At 36.0% G+C, this 19022-nt stretch overlaps 1 protein-coding gene across 4 annotated transcripts in view; it reads right to left on the minus strand.

The window, feature by feature from the left end:
• The window catches only part of WAPL (WAPL cohesin release factor), an 82981-nt gene that overhangs the window by 20280 nt on the left and 43679 nt on the right, over window positions 1–19022 (minus strand). For all 4 annotated transcript variants that reach the window (XM_028481686.1, XM_007122074.4, XM_007122075.4 and 1 more), the window contains 4 exons: window positions 3121–3216; window positions 1806–1958; window positions 1415–1551; window positions 586–697 (listed from right to left, as the gene is read on the minus strand). In XM_028481686.1, coding sequence (XP_028337487.1) covers window positions 586–697; window positions 1415–1551; window positions 1806–1958; window positions 3121–3216 — 498 coding nt within the window. The remainder of the gene's footprint in view (window positions 1–585; window positions 698–1414; window positions 1552–1805; window positions 1959–3120; window positions 3217–19022) is intronic.

The raw sequence follows: 19022 nt of genomic DNA on the forward strand, positions 1-19022 counted from the left end.
AGGCCCGCATACCGCAAAAAAAAAAAAAAAAAAAAAAAAATAATAATAATAATATCAAAACTTTTTTTTCATGCTATTATTATCAAAAACTAGTAAAAGATTTTTTTTCCAGTACTTTCTGATTTGAGGAAATCAGTACTTACAGAATTAAATATCTAGTATGGCATGGTATGTTAGCTACAGTATCCAGTATGGTACAGTATGTTATGTTATACAATGGTTAATAGGATATACTGACAAGTTAAGGAGGAAAAATGTCATGAGGAGATAATCTTAAATGATTTATTAAGCAAAAATTCTGGCATTAAGCTCTAAATATTTAGCACATAAAACTAACTCAAACCCATAATGAGAAATATTTACAGATGAATATCCAATGAAGGTTGGTTTTTTTTTCCTATTTTGGTCATGTCACACAGCTTGTGGGATCTTAGTTCCCTGACCAGTGATTGAACCCAGGCCCCTGGCATTGGAAGCTCAGCATCCTAACCACTGGACCACCAGGGAATTCCCGAAGGTATTTCTCAGTAGCCAAATAAACTAGAATTCTAAAATGATGCTTCTCAATCCCAGAAACTTAAATACCTGATGATGCTGGGAATCATCCAAGGTTTTAAAGACCATTGCTACCATTCCATGTGCTCTCAGGTGCATTCGAAAACTGGGCATGGCACATTTAGTAGCCAAGCTAATAACACTAGAAGAAAATAGACTAGGTTAAGGGGGCTGAAGTTTTTTTATTTGAGTAATACCAAAATAAGCAAAAGGGTGCTCAGGGGTGGGGATGTATGTGTGTCAAAGCATTGCCCATGCAGATCACAATATTAAAAACACAGGCAAAACAAGTTATTAAAAATTTACTGATGTGATCAGGTATGCTATATAAAAAATATGAATAACCCATGATCACCTTCAGTGTTTTCCTTACATTACTACTACCATTAAATGAAAAGCAAGAACTCTCAGCTACCTTTCATAATGCTTCTGATCCATAAAGATTATAACTATCTAATTGGACATATTCCAAATGACTGGATAACTCAATCAAACCAAGATATTCAATCCATTATAGTATGTAAAAGATGATCCAAATCAAAACATGCTTAAATTAAATCAAATCTATCACTTGCATGTGTAAAATCTGGGGCTAAAAGTACTTAAAAGATTCTTTGGCATAACACTCTTTTAAGCATCTGGAAACTGAAGCCTATGCTGTGCTAAAATGCTGTATCATCCAACTTTCCTTTGTGCATGTAGAATCAAGTCCCTTAAAAGAAATCAATCACATTTTAACATCACTGGCTATAACCTACACCTATGATAACAAAAATCACAAATGTCTGGCTCTAATGAGCTAGAAAATTTTAATGAGAAAGCATGCACACAATTTTCAAATAAAAAAATAAGTTCTTACCTAAGGCAACGTGTGTTTAGAGGCTGAGTGCTCTTTAAGCCACTTAACAAGTACTCAATGTCATCAGTGAACTCTTGATTTTCACCAAATTCCACCACATCATTGAAGTGCTTCACGTGCTGAACAACAGTATACAACTGCCAAGAAAAAAATATGTCCACCTCTTTTGTAACTATGAAGTAGCATATTTAAATATTTAAAGCACTTGCTATGCTTTATTTAAAAGTGTATAAAATAGTTTATTAGATGGCAACCAAAAGAAATGTTTTAAAAACATGGGTTGTGGTTCAAAACTGAGTATCAGTGTACTGATATGTGTTCAAGACATTAAAAGGCTAAATTACATACGAAATTCTATCCACAGGCAGTAAAACTGTATATGGCTGCTTACTTCTTTGTCTTCTTTTCTGCATTTCAGTGCAGTAACTATATCTTGGTAGGGCTGAGTAGGTATTGTCACAGTTTTTATCACTTTGGGTGGTGGTGCAGGAGCCTTAAAAACTCCATCATCTTTTTGATTTTGCTCCTTTGAAGACAGCCTCACCTATTAATAAAGGTATTAAATTAGTTGTTCTAAATAAATATATAAAAATAGTAACATCTCATCTACTTGGCAAATTTAGCTTAAGAGTAATAAAACCCCTATTCTCCCCCTCAAAGGTAGGAGGAGGCCTCTGAAAGGTCACAAGGGATACTTTAAAATTCCATGCACTACAAGATAAGACTCATATGTGTTTTATTCACAAAAGAACCACTCAGGAACTTATTCTGGTCTTTTTAACCTTACATTTCATACAATTTGTTATCCATCTCCAGGACCATTACAAAGAATAAAGAACCACCATTACATACATAAATAGCATTGATAAGCAGCTCAGGACAAACAGAAAAACTACAACAAATAGACAAAAGAATTTATAAAATACAGGAGTCCACAGTTTTGGGTAGGGGGAAAAAGCCATAATAAGAGCATGGTATATAATTACTAATAGACACAATAATGGTTTAATACTAGTGAAAGAAGTTTAATATATCAAGAAGACAGGGAACTGTACATTACATTTTAGAATGATCTCTATCCCTATTTTTTGTTGTTGTCTATAAAGAACCCATTCCTTGACAGCTCCAGATGACTGAGGTGTCATCATTAATCTGTAAGTATTAATGCATAGTCCTACCAGTTATTCTGAAAAAAATAATTTGATAAGAATCTTTTTCAAATGTGTTTTGAATTGAAAGGTATTACTGGAATGCAGGAAAAAGTTCTGCTCTGAAAAACAAATTAATCACTCAAAGACACTTTAAGATCAATGTAGGATATAAATTATAATATAGCTATTAATCATTAATACAAACTTGAAATATGTAATTTATAATATAGCTCTTAACAGTTAATACGAACTTCAAATAATTTGTCCTTAAACACTAAATACTATAATTCCATAAAATGTCAGGAGTGAAAAAAGTAGTCCAATATTTTTTAAGGCTTTCATTTATAGCCGAGCAACACCAGAATTTCTGTTATCCTGTCCACAATCCTTACTTTTCCAATGAGTTAAACTAAAGCCACTAAATTTTAGTGAGGAAGTTGAAAATAAACTGTTAAACAGAAAAGCCAGAGACTTTCAAATTATGAATGAAGACAGCAATGGCTTAATTTAAAATTCATTACACAAACATGAAATTTAAAAGTACAGTTCACTTACTGTGACACTCTGAGGTTTTACTACTGGTGGCCCAGGTAGTTCTTCTGAATCTGGATGATTCCAATGCCTGGCATTATATACAGCTTTTGTAGGAGACTAGAGAAATGAGAAAAAGATCAACTGTTTCCATCTTACTTTTCATCCTTATAAAATTATCTCATTTTAAAACTAAACATCATAAAGAGTAATTTAAATATATAAACATATATCCGAGACAGAGCAGGATAGACAATATCTGGCTTATACTCCCACCACGCTCCCATGCCGATGGCAGACATGGAGTCACAGTGCTATCCTGACACAAAATCGACAATCAGTGTTCTGGACAATTATTACCAACCAAGAAAAGAAACTAAACCTCTTGCCAGGCTTATATTAACTTATAATTATATTAACTAATCAATATAGTTAAATTCAACCTGTTCTTTATTCCTCATACTGCTGATTCATGCCCCACATTCTTCCAACAATGAAAATAAGGCAGGTTATGACAAGGGATAAAAGTCCTTATTCATTTAAGTGAAACTGGTGAGGCCAGATGAGTGCTGTTATTCAAGTTTTCAGGTTTTATAAAGGTAAATATAACAAAAGGTAACAAAAGGTAAATATGTATAACACATATTACATAACACACTGGAATCTAAAGCAGTACTATATACCAAAATACATGCAAATGTATAAAAATTCACACCAGGTGGGATAAAGATGTAAATTGCCCCACCCCAGTTCAGATTAGTTTGCTGCCAAATCAATATACTATAAACTTAATGAAAAAAAACTTTCAGCTTTAACACTTTGAATTTCAGAATTGAGGATAAATAACTGTGAGCCTGCATGATCAAATCCATAGGATTAAATCTGTATAAAAGGAACAAATCCTCACTTTCAAAAGGGGACTGATTAAACAGACTGACATTTTCTCCATCCATTACAAAAGTGATGTTAAATTATGTCCTTTAAACTTCAAATAAATAATCTCATTAGAAATTTTTTGTTTTTAAGAGTATAATTAATTAATGATCTTCATACTTTCAGTACTACATAAAAAAATAAAGAGTACAAGAGAAACATACTTCAAGACAGGCCAAAAATCTGCATTAAAAAATTAACCATCTTCCCTTATTAGCTGCAGTGAAGTAACATAATTGGAATTAAGCATCATAAAAAGTTATCTTTTAATACAAATATTATCTTCAAAATAACCATGCTGTGACAAAGACAACAGTGTAAGCTCCACAAGAACTGGTTTTTCAAAAGATAAAGTTTAAACTGACTCACATATTAAATTTATCAGAAAATCTTAACGCTAAAAGGAATCTAAGGTGAAACTTACATAAAGCAGAAAGTCTCATTTGTATTGTGTATATGAACATATTATTCTTATGTATCAGGTTAGCATAAAGTAATGCAGCATTAGTAACTAAAGCAATTTTGCACTCACGCAATGACTTGATCAGGCCCCCTAAGGCACAACCATACAGAGCAGACTGAACATAAATTTTTAAGTGTTTTTTTTTGGTTTTTTTTTGTTTTTTTTGCAGTACACGGGCCTCTCACTGCTGTGGCCTCTCCCGTTGCGGAGCACAGGCTCCGGACGCGCAGGCTCAGCGGCCATGGCTCACGGGCCCAGCCGCTCCGCGGCATGTGGGATCTTCCCGGACCGGGGCACGAACCCGTGTCCCCTGCATCGGCAGGCGGACTCTCAACCACTGCGCCACCAGGGAAGCCCCTGAACGTAAATTTTTAAACCTAGCTCTATTCCTTACTATTTTTCTCTCAAACATTATCTATATAATCTACATGCCTGCGAACTGTTAGATCCCTCATTTAAGCAACCTCTAATCCCCAAAGCACAGCCATAAGCTCAGGAAGATAACAGACTTTTGAAAGGAATAGGTGCCTCAAGGCTTAAGCACTTTACTTATTTTTAAAAAGCACTGATTTCAGGTAACAAACAATCTTTTGGGTAACAAAAAGGTTATCTGGTTCCACAGGTAACAAAATAGCACAGTCAGGTCAATGTTCTAAATTAAACAGATCCTGGAGATTGGGACTGACATATACACACTACTATATATAAAACAGATAACTAATAAGGACCTACTAGATAGCACAGGGAACTCTACTCAATACTCTGTAATGGCTTATATGGGAAAAGAATCTAAAAAAGAGTGGATATATGTATAACTGATTCACTTTCCTGTACACCTGAAACTAACACTGTAAATCAACTATACTCCAATAAAATTTTTAAAAAGATTAATACCAAAAAATATATATAAATTAAACAGACCTCCTTCCAGTTAATTGTGAGTGGCAATATATACCTAACAGTTATAAATGAGACACAGGAACCAGATGGTCCAGATAAATAGTAAACTCTACTACTGCTTGTTACTAAACATCTTTCTCATCTATAAAATGGGGTTAATAACAGTACCGACTGTAAAGGGTTGTTGTGAGGATTAAATGAATATATGTAAAACACATATTAGAGTGCCTGAAACAATATGTGCTATACAAGTTTTACTGCTGATAATTCAAGTTATAATAATTGTTATGTGATGATTTGCAATTCTGAGTTCAGCATCTTCATAAAAAGAATTGGAGTATATGGTCTACCCACATAACAGAGGACTGCAATAAAAGGGATAACTGACATGAACACACTCTGTTAACAAATATGATAAAAAGTAGACTGGGATATACTGTTCTAATTCATCTCAAAAGTAACTGAATGATATGTCTGATAAATACAGAGGCAAAAATCCTCAACAAAACACTAGAAAACTAAATTCAAAAGCACATTAAGAGGACCATACACCATAACGATGTAGGATGTATCCCTAGGATGTAAGGATGGTTCAACATATGAAAACCAACCAATGTGATACATCGCCTTAACAGAATGAAGGACAAAAATCACATAATCATCTTAATTGGTGCAGAAAAAGTATTTAACAAAATTCAACTCTCTTTCATGAAAAATCACTCAACAACAGGAACAGAAGGAAATTACCACAACATAGAGGTCATATTTTAAAAGCCTGCTGCTGGGGCTTCCCTGGTGGCGCAGTGGTTGCGCGTCCGCCTGCCGATGCAGGGGAACCGGGTTCGCGCCCCGGTCTGGGAGGATCCCACATGCCGCGGAGCGGCTGGGCCCGTGAGCCATGGCCGCTGGGCCTGCGCATCCGGAGCCTGTGCTCCGCAACGGGAGAGGCCAACCGAGGGAGGCCTGCATACCACAAAAAAAAAAAAAAAAAAAAAAAAAAAAGCGCCTGCTACTAACATCATACTCAACAGTGAAAAACTGAAAGCTTTTCCTTTTTCCTCTAAGATCAGGAACAAGGCAGGGATGCCGATGCTCACTGATTCTACATACTAGCAAAAGTAATTAGGCAAGAAAAAGAAATAAAAGGCATCCAAACCAGAAAGAAAGAAGTAAAATTTTCTCTATTCACAGATATAATCTTGTATATAGAAAACCATAAAGATTCCATCAAAAAAAAAAACCCTGTGAGAATAAATGTATTCAATAAAGCTGTATGATACAAAACTCATTTGCATTTCTATACACCAACAAAAAACAATCAAAAGAAGAAATGAAGAAAATTCCATTCACAGTAACATCAAAAAGAATAAAATACTTAGGAATAAACTTAACCAGGGAGGCAAAAGATTTGTACACTGACAACTACAAAATGTTGAAAATAAAGGCACAAAGAAATAGAAAGACATCCTTTGTTCATGGATTAGATGACTTAATACTCTTAAAATGGTCATACTACCCAAAGTGATCTACAAATTCAATGCAGTTCCTGTCAAAATCCCAGTAATAATTTTTACAGAAATAGACAGAATGAACCTAAACTTCATATGGAATTCCAAAGGACCCTGAATAGCCAAAACAATCTTGAGAAAGAACAAAAAAGCCAAAGGCCCCACACTTGCTGATTTCAAAACATTACAAAGCTACAGTAATCAAAACAGTAGGGTACTGACATAAAGACAAATATACAGAACAACAGTACAGAATAGAACGCCTAGGAATAAATCTGCATATATATGGTCAAATGATCTTCACCAATGGAGACAGTCTCTTCAATAAATGGTGCTTGGAAAACTGGATATCCATATGCAAAAGAATGAAACTGGACCCATATCTTATACCGCACACAAAAATCAACTCAAAATGTATTAAAGACATAAACGTAAGACCTGAGCTAAAAACTCCTAGAAGAAAACATGGAAGAAAAAAATACATAACACTGGTCTTGGCAATGACTTCTTGCCAAGAAGCACAAGCAACAAAAGCAAGCATAGACAGGTAAGACTACATCATAAAAAGCTTCTGCACAGCAAAGAAAACAATCAAGAGTGAAAAATGCAACCTACGGAATGGAAGAAAGTATTTGCAAACCATATATCTGATAAGGGATTATTATCCAAAATATATAAGGAACTCCTATAAGTCAATAGCAAAAACAAACAAAACAAAACAACAAAAAACCCTGACTAAAAAATGGGCAAAGGACTTGAACAGAAATTTCCCCAAAGAAGAAATGGCCAAATAGGTATACAAAAAGATGATCAACATCACTAATCATAAGAGAAATGCAAATCAAAATCACAATGAAATATCACCTTGCACCCATTAGGATGGCCACTAGCAAAAGAACAGAAAATAACAAGTGTTGGCAAGGACGCAGAGAAATTGGAACCCTCATGCAGTGTTGGTGTGAATTTAAATAATGAAGCCATTATGGAAAACAGTATGAAGGTTCCTCAAAGAATTAAAAGTAGAACTACCACATGATCCTGCAATCCCACTTTCAGGTATTTATTCAAAAGAATTAAGAGCAGGATCTCAAAAAAATATTTGCACTCCCATGTTCAATGCAGTTATTTTTCACAACAGCCAAGAGGTAGAAACAACCTAACTATCCATCAACAGATGAATAAAGAAAATGTTACATATCCATACAACAGAATATTATTCAGCCATAAAAGAGAAGGAAATCCTATCATATGCTACAACATGAACCTTCAGGATGTTACCCTAAATGAAATAAGCCAGTCACAGAAAGACTTTAAAACTGCATGATTCCACTTATGAGATATCTAGTCAAACTCATAAAAACAGAAATGGTGGTTGCCAGGGGCTGTAGGGAGACCGAAGTAAGAAGTTACTATTCAATAGGCATAGAGTTTCAGTCATGCAAGATGAAAAAATTCTAGAGATCTGTGGTACAATACTGTGCTTACAGTTAACAATACTGTACACTTAAAATGTTCCTAAGAGGGTAGACTTCATGTTGTGTTTTCTACCACAATAAAAAAAAAAAAAACTTTGAAAAGGCTTTGAAGCTTAGAAGTATACAGAATAACTGCATAAGTTATATTCAAAAGACACATTCAATGAACATTTTGTTTACTCTGTTGAACTAGGCAGCTTAGTAAATACTATTATTTTTAAAGTTTTGACAAGGTTTTGCCATTTTAATGCTAATGATTAATCTAAAAGAAAGTGAATCCCATGAGAACTGTTCCTTGACTATTAATTATTTCAGTTTTACAAGGTTAATATAGAGTTTACTGTCAGCAGCAGGAGGAGATGAAGATACACCCTACTATCTAAAAATTAAAATAAAAAATAACATCTGGATGTGGCTAATACACACACATGGGGCGGGGGGGTGGAAGAGGTTAAGTTATGACAACACTGACCGACTCTGAGCTCTTCACATCATTCCAAATGGTATAACAATTCCACATGCACCTAAGTGAATTGTATATGGAAACCATACAACACTACTATGTCACATAATAATGTCACTCAGTGAAAATGACTGTGTACAGTATCTGCAAATATACCAGATAGCAATCAACTTTTCATGGAGAATGAAAATCACTCCTATCATTTAGCAACCTAGCTAAGTTTTAACTGGGTCGCTCTGATTACACCACCAGGCTTATCTTTAATTCTTGTTAATTTTTTTCTGTTTTAAAAAGCAGATGCACCATATTAACCAGATTCCTTAACTTTTCTGTGTTAAAAGATTTGTGGATTCTGTTTCCTCTGAAATGTAATGGGAAGAATACTTAGAACAAAAAAAGCAGAAAGCTCTTAAGACTACTCTAACATTCTAAAGATTTGTAATCATTGTAGTACGTTTCCGTCCTAGTAATCTTAAACATGCTATTCCTTTCTTTCAGTTCTCCAGGGTCATGACAAACAAGGAGAACCTCAAATGTAACACTGTATTACAGCTAAGGAAAAAATATGCCCGTGACAGACCCACAGAGCATTTATCCATGAGAGAGAATCCAGTATCTACAAAAACAATGGATAAAAATTGCTTTTTACAATTATAATGCCAAGGCTTTGGTTAACAGATTGGCTTGTTAAATCACCATTATAAAGCAGAGGTAAGAAGAGTTCCTTCATGAAAAGCTAAGAAGAAATTACAGTATTATGTTATCCTTTATTGAGCTGGCTCTCAAAAGGGAAAAAAATTGGAATAACTGCTCTTAAGCCATATGAATTTTTTAGCAGTACCAAACTTATTTCTGAGTTTTAAGGAGTACTGTGTATACTGTGTACTAAAGGAGAACAAATACAGTAAGCCGATTAGAATTCATCCAGCCTTACCCACACAAGGATGTCATAACTGAATTGCACTCTCACCAGTAATTCAATCAGCACGTTCTAAAACTAAATGAGTTCTGAAAAAGCAAAGTGCCACAACGCACCACTGTGCGTGCGTTTGTGCACGTGCGCAGTACTTTAGTGGCAATTCAAAAAGGGGGAAAATTAATCTGGATTTGCCTTTTTAAAAATGTTGTTTGTTTTTTTTTCTAAAGATGGGCAGTAGAAGCAGAGGGAATTTGAGGAAGAAAGTTTTACAAAGATTAGGGTACCTTTTAGCTCTTTAGAACTTTCTTTTAAGCATAATCATATAATCTCAAATTGTCTTAAACTATGACCAAAAAAGCCTTAAAGTGAATTTTCATAATTTGTTAAATTTTCAGGGCATTAAATTATTTGAGGAAAAACTGCAGCTATCCCTAAACTAAAACCAAGAATGTCTGTACTGCTAAGAACTAGACATTTAAAATACGTTAAGATAGAGCAGTATGCAAAGACTATAATCCAAAGGTACACAGGAGAAGTAGAGCTGAAAATCTTTCTTTTCTGCCTGATTCAATTAAGTGCTACAGATAAACCTTTCAAAGATACAGCTGCTATTTTTATGAAGAAACTGTCAATTCCTATCCACAAGAAGAACAATACACCTACTACTAAGTTGTTTTAACTTCAAAAGTATTTATATCAATATTATAAAACTTTATAAAAGCAAGCACTGCCACATCAGAATATCACCTCGAAATAGCATAACCTGAACATAAGCTCTAAAAAAGTCCAGGTAACAAAGCATAAAATCCAATACTTGGCCCTTTGTGAAAACTAATACAACTAAGCCTACAACTCAACAATTGTTAAATAAAAAGATACTAGAATGAGCCATGATGAAAAATCAGCTGAAATAAGCATCAGTTTTACAACTAAAAATATCACTAAATATAGAATGGACCAGTTGTATTAGGGAGATGATTTATCAAATTTAGAAACACGAAAAGAGAAGCTGAAAATATCTTGAGACACCTATGGGTAGACGGAGAATGTTCATTATCCCCTTCGTTTTCCTCTTAAGAATATTTAGCTGGACACATGCTTGCCCTGATTTTCCAACATCTCTTGCTACTTGTGTGGGCACGTGACCAGGTTCTAGTCAATGAATGAACAGAAGTAGGGTACACCTTCTGGGTCCTGGCCTTCTAGGGATGGTTCTTTGACTCCCCTTCCCGTTCTTACTATTTGTACTCTTCAATACTCTAGAGATGGTAGAACACCACCCACAGAGGAAGAGGTCCCTGACAACACAGCAACTTGAAAATAGTCCAGAGATAAACAGCCAAGGTCTGATACGCCACAGAAAAATAAGCTACCTATTAAAAACTAACTTGAGATTTTTTTACAGTAGTTGAGGCAAATGCTACGACTGAAATTAGGACTAAATAATGATAGGGATGTGCTGAATATATAAGATTTTGCCAACACTGGATTTGTATATACATAACCTACACACATATAACCTTAAAAGAAACAATTTGAAGGATATAAAGAACATTTAAGAGACGGAGGAAAAAACCAAGGATAAACACAATCTAAAGCCAACTTTTTTTAAAAAAAAAAAAGTAAACATATATATTCTGAGGAAGATCTATGAACTCACATGGTACAATTTCCAAATGTTATTACTAAATAAAAATTTAGCTAGAAAGCAAAGTGCAAAAGTGCACATACAGATGCTACCTTTTATATAAGAAAGGGGGAAATTAAGAAAATTTGTGCTTATCTTTATAAAAAGAAATACAGAAAGGATAAAGCAGAGAAGTCAGTTCCCTACCAGGGGTGAGTGATGGGCTAGAACATCACTCAATGAAGTGACCGTTCATTGAACTTACCTTTTTGTATAGTACTGACTTCTGGAAGCATGCTAATGTTGTGCATATTCAATCATATAAATTAAATAAATGAGAATGAAAGGGGAAAATAACCTAAAAGTGAAAGCAAACCAGAACACATAAACCTACTCATAATTCCAATGATTAGCAACTACAATGAAGGGAAGATAGAAAGAAAAGACAGGTAGACAGAACTAATCTAAGTAACTTATGAACACAGTATTTGACTTTATACCTTGGGTCAGTGGCAGTGTAGGGTAGGGCAAGTGCAGGATTACAAATAAATCCTAAACACAGAAGTAGAGTTATTTATTGTAGTGGAATGGACAAAGCAATCCTCAAACTATTTTAGATGTATTATAGGTTTGAGTAAAAGTGTTGATATTGCTGGGAGTCAGGGTTAATTAAGACAGAAGGCAAAAAAGAACTCTGTAGGGATGGACTAATATTGAAGTTAGTGTGAACTCATGATTTCTAGAACAGATACGTGCATATGCAGGAATCCATATGCATATACATGAAGGTTTCCTATCTCCATCTACTACTAAAAGGGTCAAGAAGTGATGACCACATCTACTGCCCAGATCTTGGTCTCTAGTACCATTCCCCACTAAAGGGAATGGAGACTTCTCAGAGAATGGGCTTAATTCCAGGGCTGGAGCAGAGCAGGTACAATAGGAATCTGGAAAACTGTGTTATGTCAATAAGTAAGAAAATGCCCATAGAATGATGGGGGTATGTCACAGTGACAGAAGAGCCAGACTAGCCAAATCAGGACAAATGTACCTCCAAAATAAATAATGAATTTTGAACCATTAAAAAGAAGAGGCAGGGATTCATGAGTCCATACTGATAAAAGAAAAATAAAACAACCAAACAAATAAATAAATAAACGGGGAGAATTGACTAAATGAATATTTTGCAAGCAGCACAGCAAACACTGAATCAGGAAAGCATCATGTATATTAAATCTAAGAGTATGAAGAACAAGATATTTAAATAGTCTCTTAAAAGACTGCTTTTTAGCTGCATGGGGAAGAAAATAATTATACAGCAGAGGAAGAGACAACCCCTTAACTGGGTGATCATAATTAACATTCTCCAGAGGTGGCACGCTGAAAAGAATACATCATCACTTACACAGTATCCCAGCCTAGAATGAATAACCTGAATACAATCATGAAGAAACTTCAGATTAAACCAAAATGAGAATCTTTTTTTTAAAAGGGGGATCAGGGGATGTCAATGTCATAAAAGACAAAGAAAGACTACAGAAATGTTCCTGGTTAAAAGAGACTAAAGACACAGCTAAACAGCTAAATGAATGACAGCTAAATGAAATACCTCACCCTAGACTGGATCCTGTAGCAGAGACAAGAAAATGCTACAAAGGACATTACACTGTGTCAACTGACAAGACTGACACAACAGATTAGGTAAAAATACTGGAACAATGTTAAATTTACTAAAGATGATTACTGTGATGTGGACATGTAATTGATTAGGAAGTACACACTGTATTTAGGGTAAAGGGCTAATTTTATATATATATATAAAATATATATGAACTTACCCTTAAATATTCGGAAAAAATACATATGTATGAATATATATACACACAAACACAGGGAAAGAACAAATGAAAAAGTGAATATTAAGATAATATTTGTAAGGAATGTTTGTTGTACTATTTTATTTTTGTAACTCTTCTGCAATTTTGAAATTATTTCCAAGTACAAACTATTTTTTAATTATTTCCATATTAAAAATATTAAAAATCTTTTAAAATTCTCTCAGAAAACCTGTAAAATAGAAAAAGTATAAATCATCATTCTATTAGTCAGTTAATTTTTTTTTTTTTTTTTTTTTTTTTTGCAGTACGCGGGCCTCCCCCTGCTGCGGCCTCTCCCGTTGCGGAGCACAGGCCCCGGACGCGCAGGCTCAGCGGCCATGGCTCACGGGCCCAGCCGCTCCGCGGCACGCGGGATCCTCCCAGACCGGGGCGCGAACCCGGCTCCCCTGCATCGGCAGGCGGACGCGCAACCACTGCGCCACCAGGGAAGCCCAGTCAGTTAATATTTTAACTGCCATGAAACAACTAAATCAGATTCAGACAACAGTAAAAGAAAGTAAGAAATCAAAGAGTAATAAAAAGACGAATTCAAGTTTAATACAGGCAATCCTACAAAATGGGAAGGAATAAAGATATTCTTCATTTATGTTCTTAAATCAAATGTTAATTAAATAGCCCATCAATAACAAATGAAATAGTAATACTTCTTAGCTGAGGCACAGAAAAAGATGAAAACATAACCCATACCTGGTCCAAGGGTAGTAAGAGTTTTCTGTTTTTAATGTCCCCTCCTAAAAAGCAAACGGGCCACTGATAATCTTCTTTGCCCTGGCTTCTAAGAAGCTCAAAGTTGTATTTGTGGTAGGTCCCCAGGAAATTCATCAAGACAAAAAGGCTTGAATTTTGGCTTCAACTCATCTATTCCTTACTTTTTCTTAACACAGTTTCCTCATTTATTTTCAATCTGGTTCTACCAAATTTGTCTCTGTTCACTATAAGAACAGACCCAGAAACAAGACAGATGACAGAATTAGGAGACAAAGACACTGAAAATAACTGTAACTATATTCCACATATGTAAGAAAGTAGGGAAAACAACTGAGTACATTAAGTAGACAAGAAAGATATAAAATAGACCCAAACTAAACTTTCAGAGATGGAATTAATAGCTGATTATACACGCTGTAGAAGAACCCGAAAACGGGCAACAGAAACTATCTAACCTATCTCCAAATGAAACCAAGACTGAAAAAATTAAAAAGATGGAAAGAATGTCAGCACACACTGGGACAGGTTCACCCAGCCCAATAAATGTATGAGAAAGTAAAAATTAACTCCCTTCACAGATAGTACTTTGCCCTGAACCTCTCAAACACTGTTTCATTTAAATTTTACCCAAACTCCCCAGTTCCCCCAAAATCCTACAAGAACTTTTCTTTGGTAAGATGCCCCTTGGTTTCTCTGCTGTGCAGTATCCTTTACTGCAATAAGTCAGTAAGCCTTATTCTTTCAGACTACAGGTTATACGTGTTGATTTTAGGCTCATACAAGCAAGACAAGTATAATAAGAGTCCCCAGAGGGGGACAGAGAGCCAAAAACTATTTGAAGAATACTGGCTAAAATTTTCCCAAATTTGATGTTTACCAATTTTCAAACATAAAAAAGCCAAACATTTAGTAGTATATGAAGATTCTTTGCTGAAAGATACTTCCAAAAATCCTAGAAATAAACATTTATGAACACCTTCTGTATCTCAGACACTAAGAATTTAAAGGTGAAAAAATATATGGTCACCATCCCCAAAAAACTCCCAATATTTTACATCTCATGTTAATTTATGGTCATCATTAGCATAAAGTCATATAAGACTATCAATAAAAGAAAGTTCAGCAAAGAGTTTTCTGGATGTCAGAATCCCAATGAACTCTAAATAAAATGTACTACAAACTGGAAAATCAAATTCCAAACTATAAACAACCTAATACACACACACACACACACACACACACACACACACACACACACACACACACACACACTCACTCTCTCTCTCTCTCTCTCTCTCTCATTCTCTCTCTCTCCCTCTGTCAAATGTCTGTTCGAGTTCCCATGCTCTTGATTAACCCATGGCTACATTTTCTCATTTCAAACTTCATTTTCTGGGAAATAAGTTATAGCGAAATATTTTGAACTTTCAAACTTTAAAGGAACCTGAAATACAGAAAATAAAAAGATTAATGGTGCTTTTATTCCTTATTAACATCCTTCCAGAATACAATATTACAGGAAAAAAACCCACCAGAATTAGATCTCATTAAAAAAATAACTTACACTTCCCTACATCTTTATAGAATACAGATCAATGATTTAAGTACCTGGTTCAATGTTTAAGTTAAATACTATCTATATAAAAGGAAGACAGATACTCCTGCTTTGGAACAAACACAATGAGTATGAAATACTAAGACTACTCAAAAGTTTCCGTGGGTGAAAAACATTCTACCTCACTTTCTAAGACACTTACTTATCTTTCTCCTTTTTATATCCCCAGTACCTAGTACCGTGAAATGCAGGTATTATGTAAAAACAATGACGAAGAAAAGACAACTAAAACTGACCCTCTTCCATACCCAGGCTCAGCCAGAACACGCTCAGCTTCAACAACTCTTTGACTCACCAACCTGCTTTTTACTTTTACACTTTGGCCAGAATCCCTCATCAGCAGACCAATGGCTAGAGTCTCTCTTTTCTTCGGGCTTCACATTTATCTATGTCTCAGGTTTCTGGTCCATGAGACTATAGTGAATCTCATACTGCTATCTCGATGACTGGATCCCAGGATGGTCAATGAATCCCCAGACACAGAACAAAGGTAACCATGGGTAAAACAATTTGACAGAAAAATAAGCTGCTTCATCAGAGTGAGTTCTAATTGCTGGAGAAGGATACTATAAAGGAACATCTGTTCTTGGGTGAGAGGTAGAACTACATGTCCTTTAAAATCTCTTCAATTCTAAGATTCTGTTTTTAAATTGACAACCTATATATATAAACTCATTTTATAAAACAAAAAATTGAGTTTATAAAACTATAAAAACTATACTTAACTTTAAAACTGCAGCTTTATACAATTTTAACTTTTGAATACAGCTAAATATATAACCATGATTTATACTGATAATCAAGTTTTAATTCAACTGCCCATAAACCCATTATCCTATGTCATATTGAATGACAGGAGCGAAGAGGAAAAAAAAAGTCCAGAATGTTCCTTTGAGAGTCAAACAAAAGACAGTACCAGGGCTTCCCTGGTGGTGCAGTGGTTGAGAGTCCGCCTGCCGATGCAGGGGACACGGGTTCGTGCCCTGGTCCGGGAAGATCCCACATGCCGCGAAGCGGCTGGGCCCGTCAGCCATGGCCGCTGACCCCGCGCGTCCAGAGCCTGTGCTCCGCAACGGGAGAGGCCACAACACTGAAAGGCCCGCGTACCGGAAAAAAAAAAAAAAAAAAGACAGTACCAAATGGGCCCAGCATTAAACCACAGGGAAATGATGAAAGTGAAGGTATAAATATTTGAGAACTGAAACTGAGATTGACATTATGGTTAGTTTCATCAATGACCCAGCAAATAGTCTTAACGGGCAAAATAAGATGGCCAAAGCCCAAGGTAAAATATAACCCTCCAAGCACTGAAGGTTAGTTGGGATGATTATACAGATAATCCCTTAGGAAGAGAGCAAACTGGCAGCAGCTGAATGGAAAGCTAGAAATCAAACAAAAAGCAGGGCAGGCAGAAAAAATGATCTAAGTTTATATCAGCACATACGGGGTTGGCCAAAAAGCTCCTTCAGTTTTTAAGTAAAAATAAAAGACACATTTTTCATTTTCCCCAACAACTTTATTGAACAACGTATTCACTGTTTTGTTCCACTACCTTCTGCCATTCTTCAGGCAATTTCATAATTCCATCTTCCCAAAACTTTTTATCTTTCTGAGCAAAGAACTGTTCCAGGTGCCTTTTACAGTCTTCCAGGGAATTGAAAATGTTTTCCATTAAGAGAATTTTTTAAAGACCAAAATAAATGGAAATCCGAAGGTGCAATGTCTGGTGAATATGGCGGATGAATGAGAACTTCCCAGCCAAGCTCTAACAGTTTTTGCCTGGTCATCAAAGAAACATGCAGTCTTGTGTTATCCTGATGGAAGATTATGCATTTTCTGTTGACTAATTCCGGATGCTTTTCATCCAGTGCTGCTTTCAGTTGGTCTAACTGGGAGCAGTGCTTGTTGGAATTAATCGTTTGGTTTTCCAGAAGGAGCTCATAATAGAGGACTCCATGTTTTCCATTAAGAGAATTTTTTAAAGACCAAAATAAATGGAAATCCGAAGGTGCAATGTCTGGTGAATATGGCGGATGTTGGATGAAGACCAGTCTTTGGTGTGGTTGGTGGTGGTTCGCTTGCCCCACAATCTCTTCCATTCCACATTATTGTACAGTATTCACTTTTCATCACCCATCACAGTGTTAGAAACGGAACGTTTTCGTTACAATAAGTAGAGAATCGCATGCGGAAATATGGTCAAGAAGGCTTTTTTTGCTTAACTTATGTGGAACCCAAACATCAAAGCAATTACATAACCAAGCTAGTGAAAATGATTTTCAATGCTTGATTTGGATATTTTGAGTAATGTCGGCTCCCACGTGGTATAACGTTGATTGTTCTCAATTAATGTCTCAATTTGATCACTGTCAACTTCAACTGGTCTACCCGACCGTGGAGCATCGTCCAGTGAGAAATCTCCAGCACAAAACTTTGCAAACCACTTTTGACACATTCGATCAGTCACAGCACCTTCTCCATACACTGCACAAATCTTTTTGTGCACTTCAGTTACATTTTTACCTTTCTTGAAATAATAAAGCATAATATGCCGAAAATGTTGTCTTCCATCTTCAATATTAAAATGGCTACATAAAAATTCACCAATTTTGATGTTTTTTTTAATGCACGCTGATATGACAGCTGTCGCATACAATCTAACAAAATTGTTTCAAATGAAGTTAATGACAACTAAGCACTACTAGAGCCATATTATGGAAAAAAACTGAACGTACATTTTAGCCAACCCAATATATGGCAACCACAAATAATGGGATTCAGGGAAACTGTAGCCAGTGATCAGAAATAAGACGGCACTGAAAGAAAAAAAAAAAAACATTTAAATTATCAAATGATCAGGACTTCCCTGGTGGCGCAGTGGTTAAGAATCTGCCTGCCAATGCAGGGGACACAGGTTTGAGCCCTGGTCTGGGAAGATCCCACATACCGCAGAGCAACTGGGCCCGTGCACCACAACTACTGAGCCTGCACTCTAGAACCCGCATGCCACAACTACTAAAGCCTGTGTGCCTAGAGCCTGTGCTCCGCAACAAGTGAAGCCACCACAATGAGAAACCCGCGCACCGCAACGAAGAGTAGCCCCCGCTGGCCGCAACTAGAGAAAGCCCGCGCGCAGCAATGAAGACCCAACACAGCCAAACATAAATAAATATATTTTTTTAAAAAAATTATCGGGGCTTCCCTGGTGGCGCAGTGGTTGAGAGTCCGCCTGCCGATGCAGGGGACACGGGTTCGTGCCCCGGTCTGGGAAGATCCCACATGCTGCAAAGCGGCTAGGCCCGTGAGCCATGGCCACTGAGCCTGCGCGTCTGGAGCCTGTGCCCCGCAACAGGAGAGGCCCCAACAGTGAGAGGCCCGTGTACCGCAAAAAGAAAAAAAAAAACAAAAAAAAAACAA

This window comes from Physeter macrocephalus, chromosome 20 (assembly GCF_002837175.3).
Source record: "Physeter macrocephalus isolate SW-GA chromosome 20, ASM283717v5, whole genome shotgun sequence".
Classification (NCBI taxonomy): domain Eukaryota; kingdom Metazoa; phylum Chordata; class Mammalia; order Artiodactyla; family Physeteridae; genus Physeter; species Physeter macrocephalus.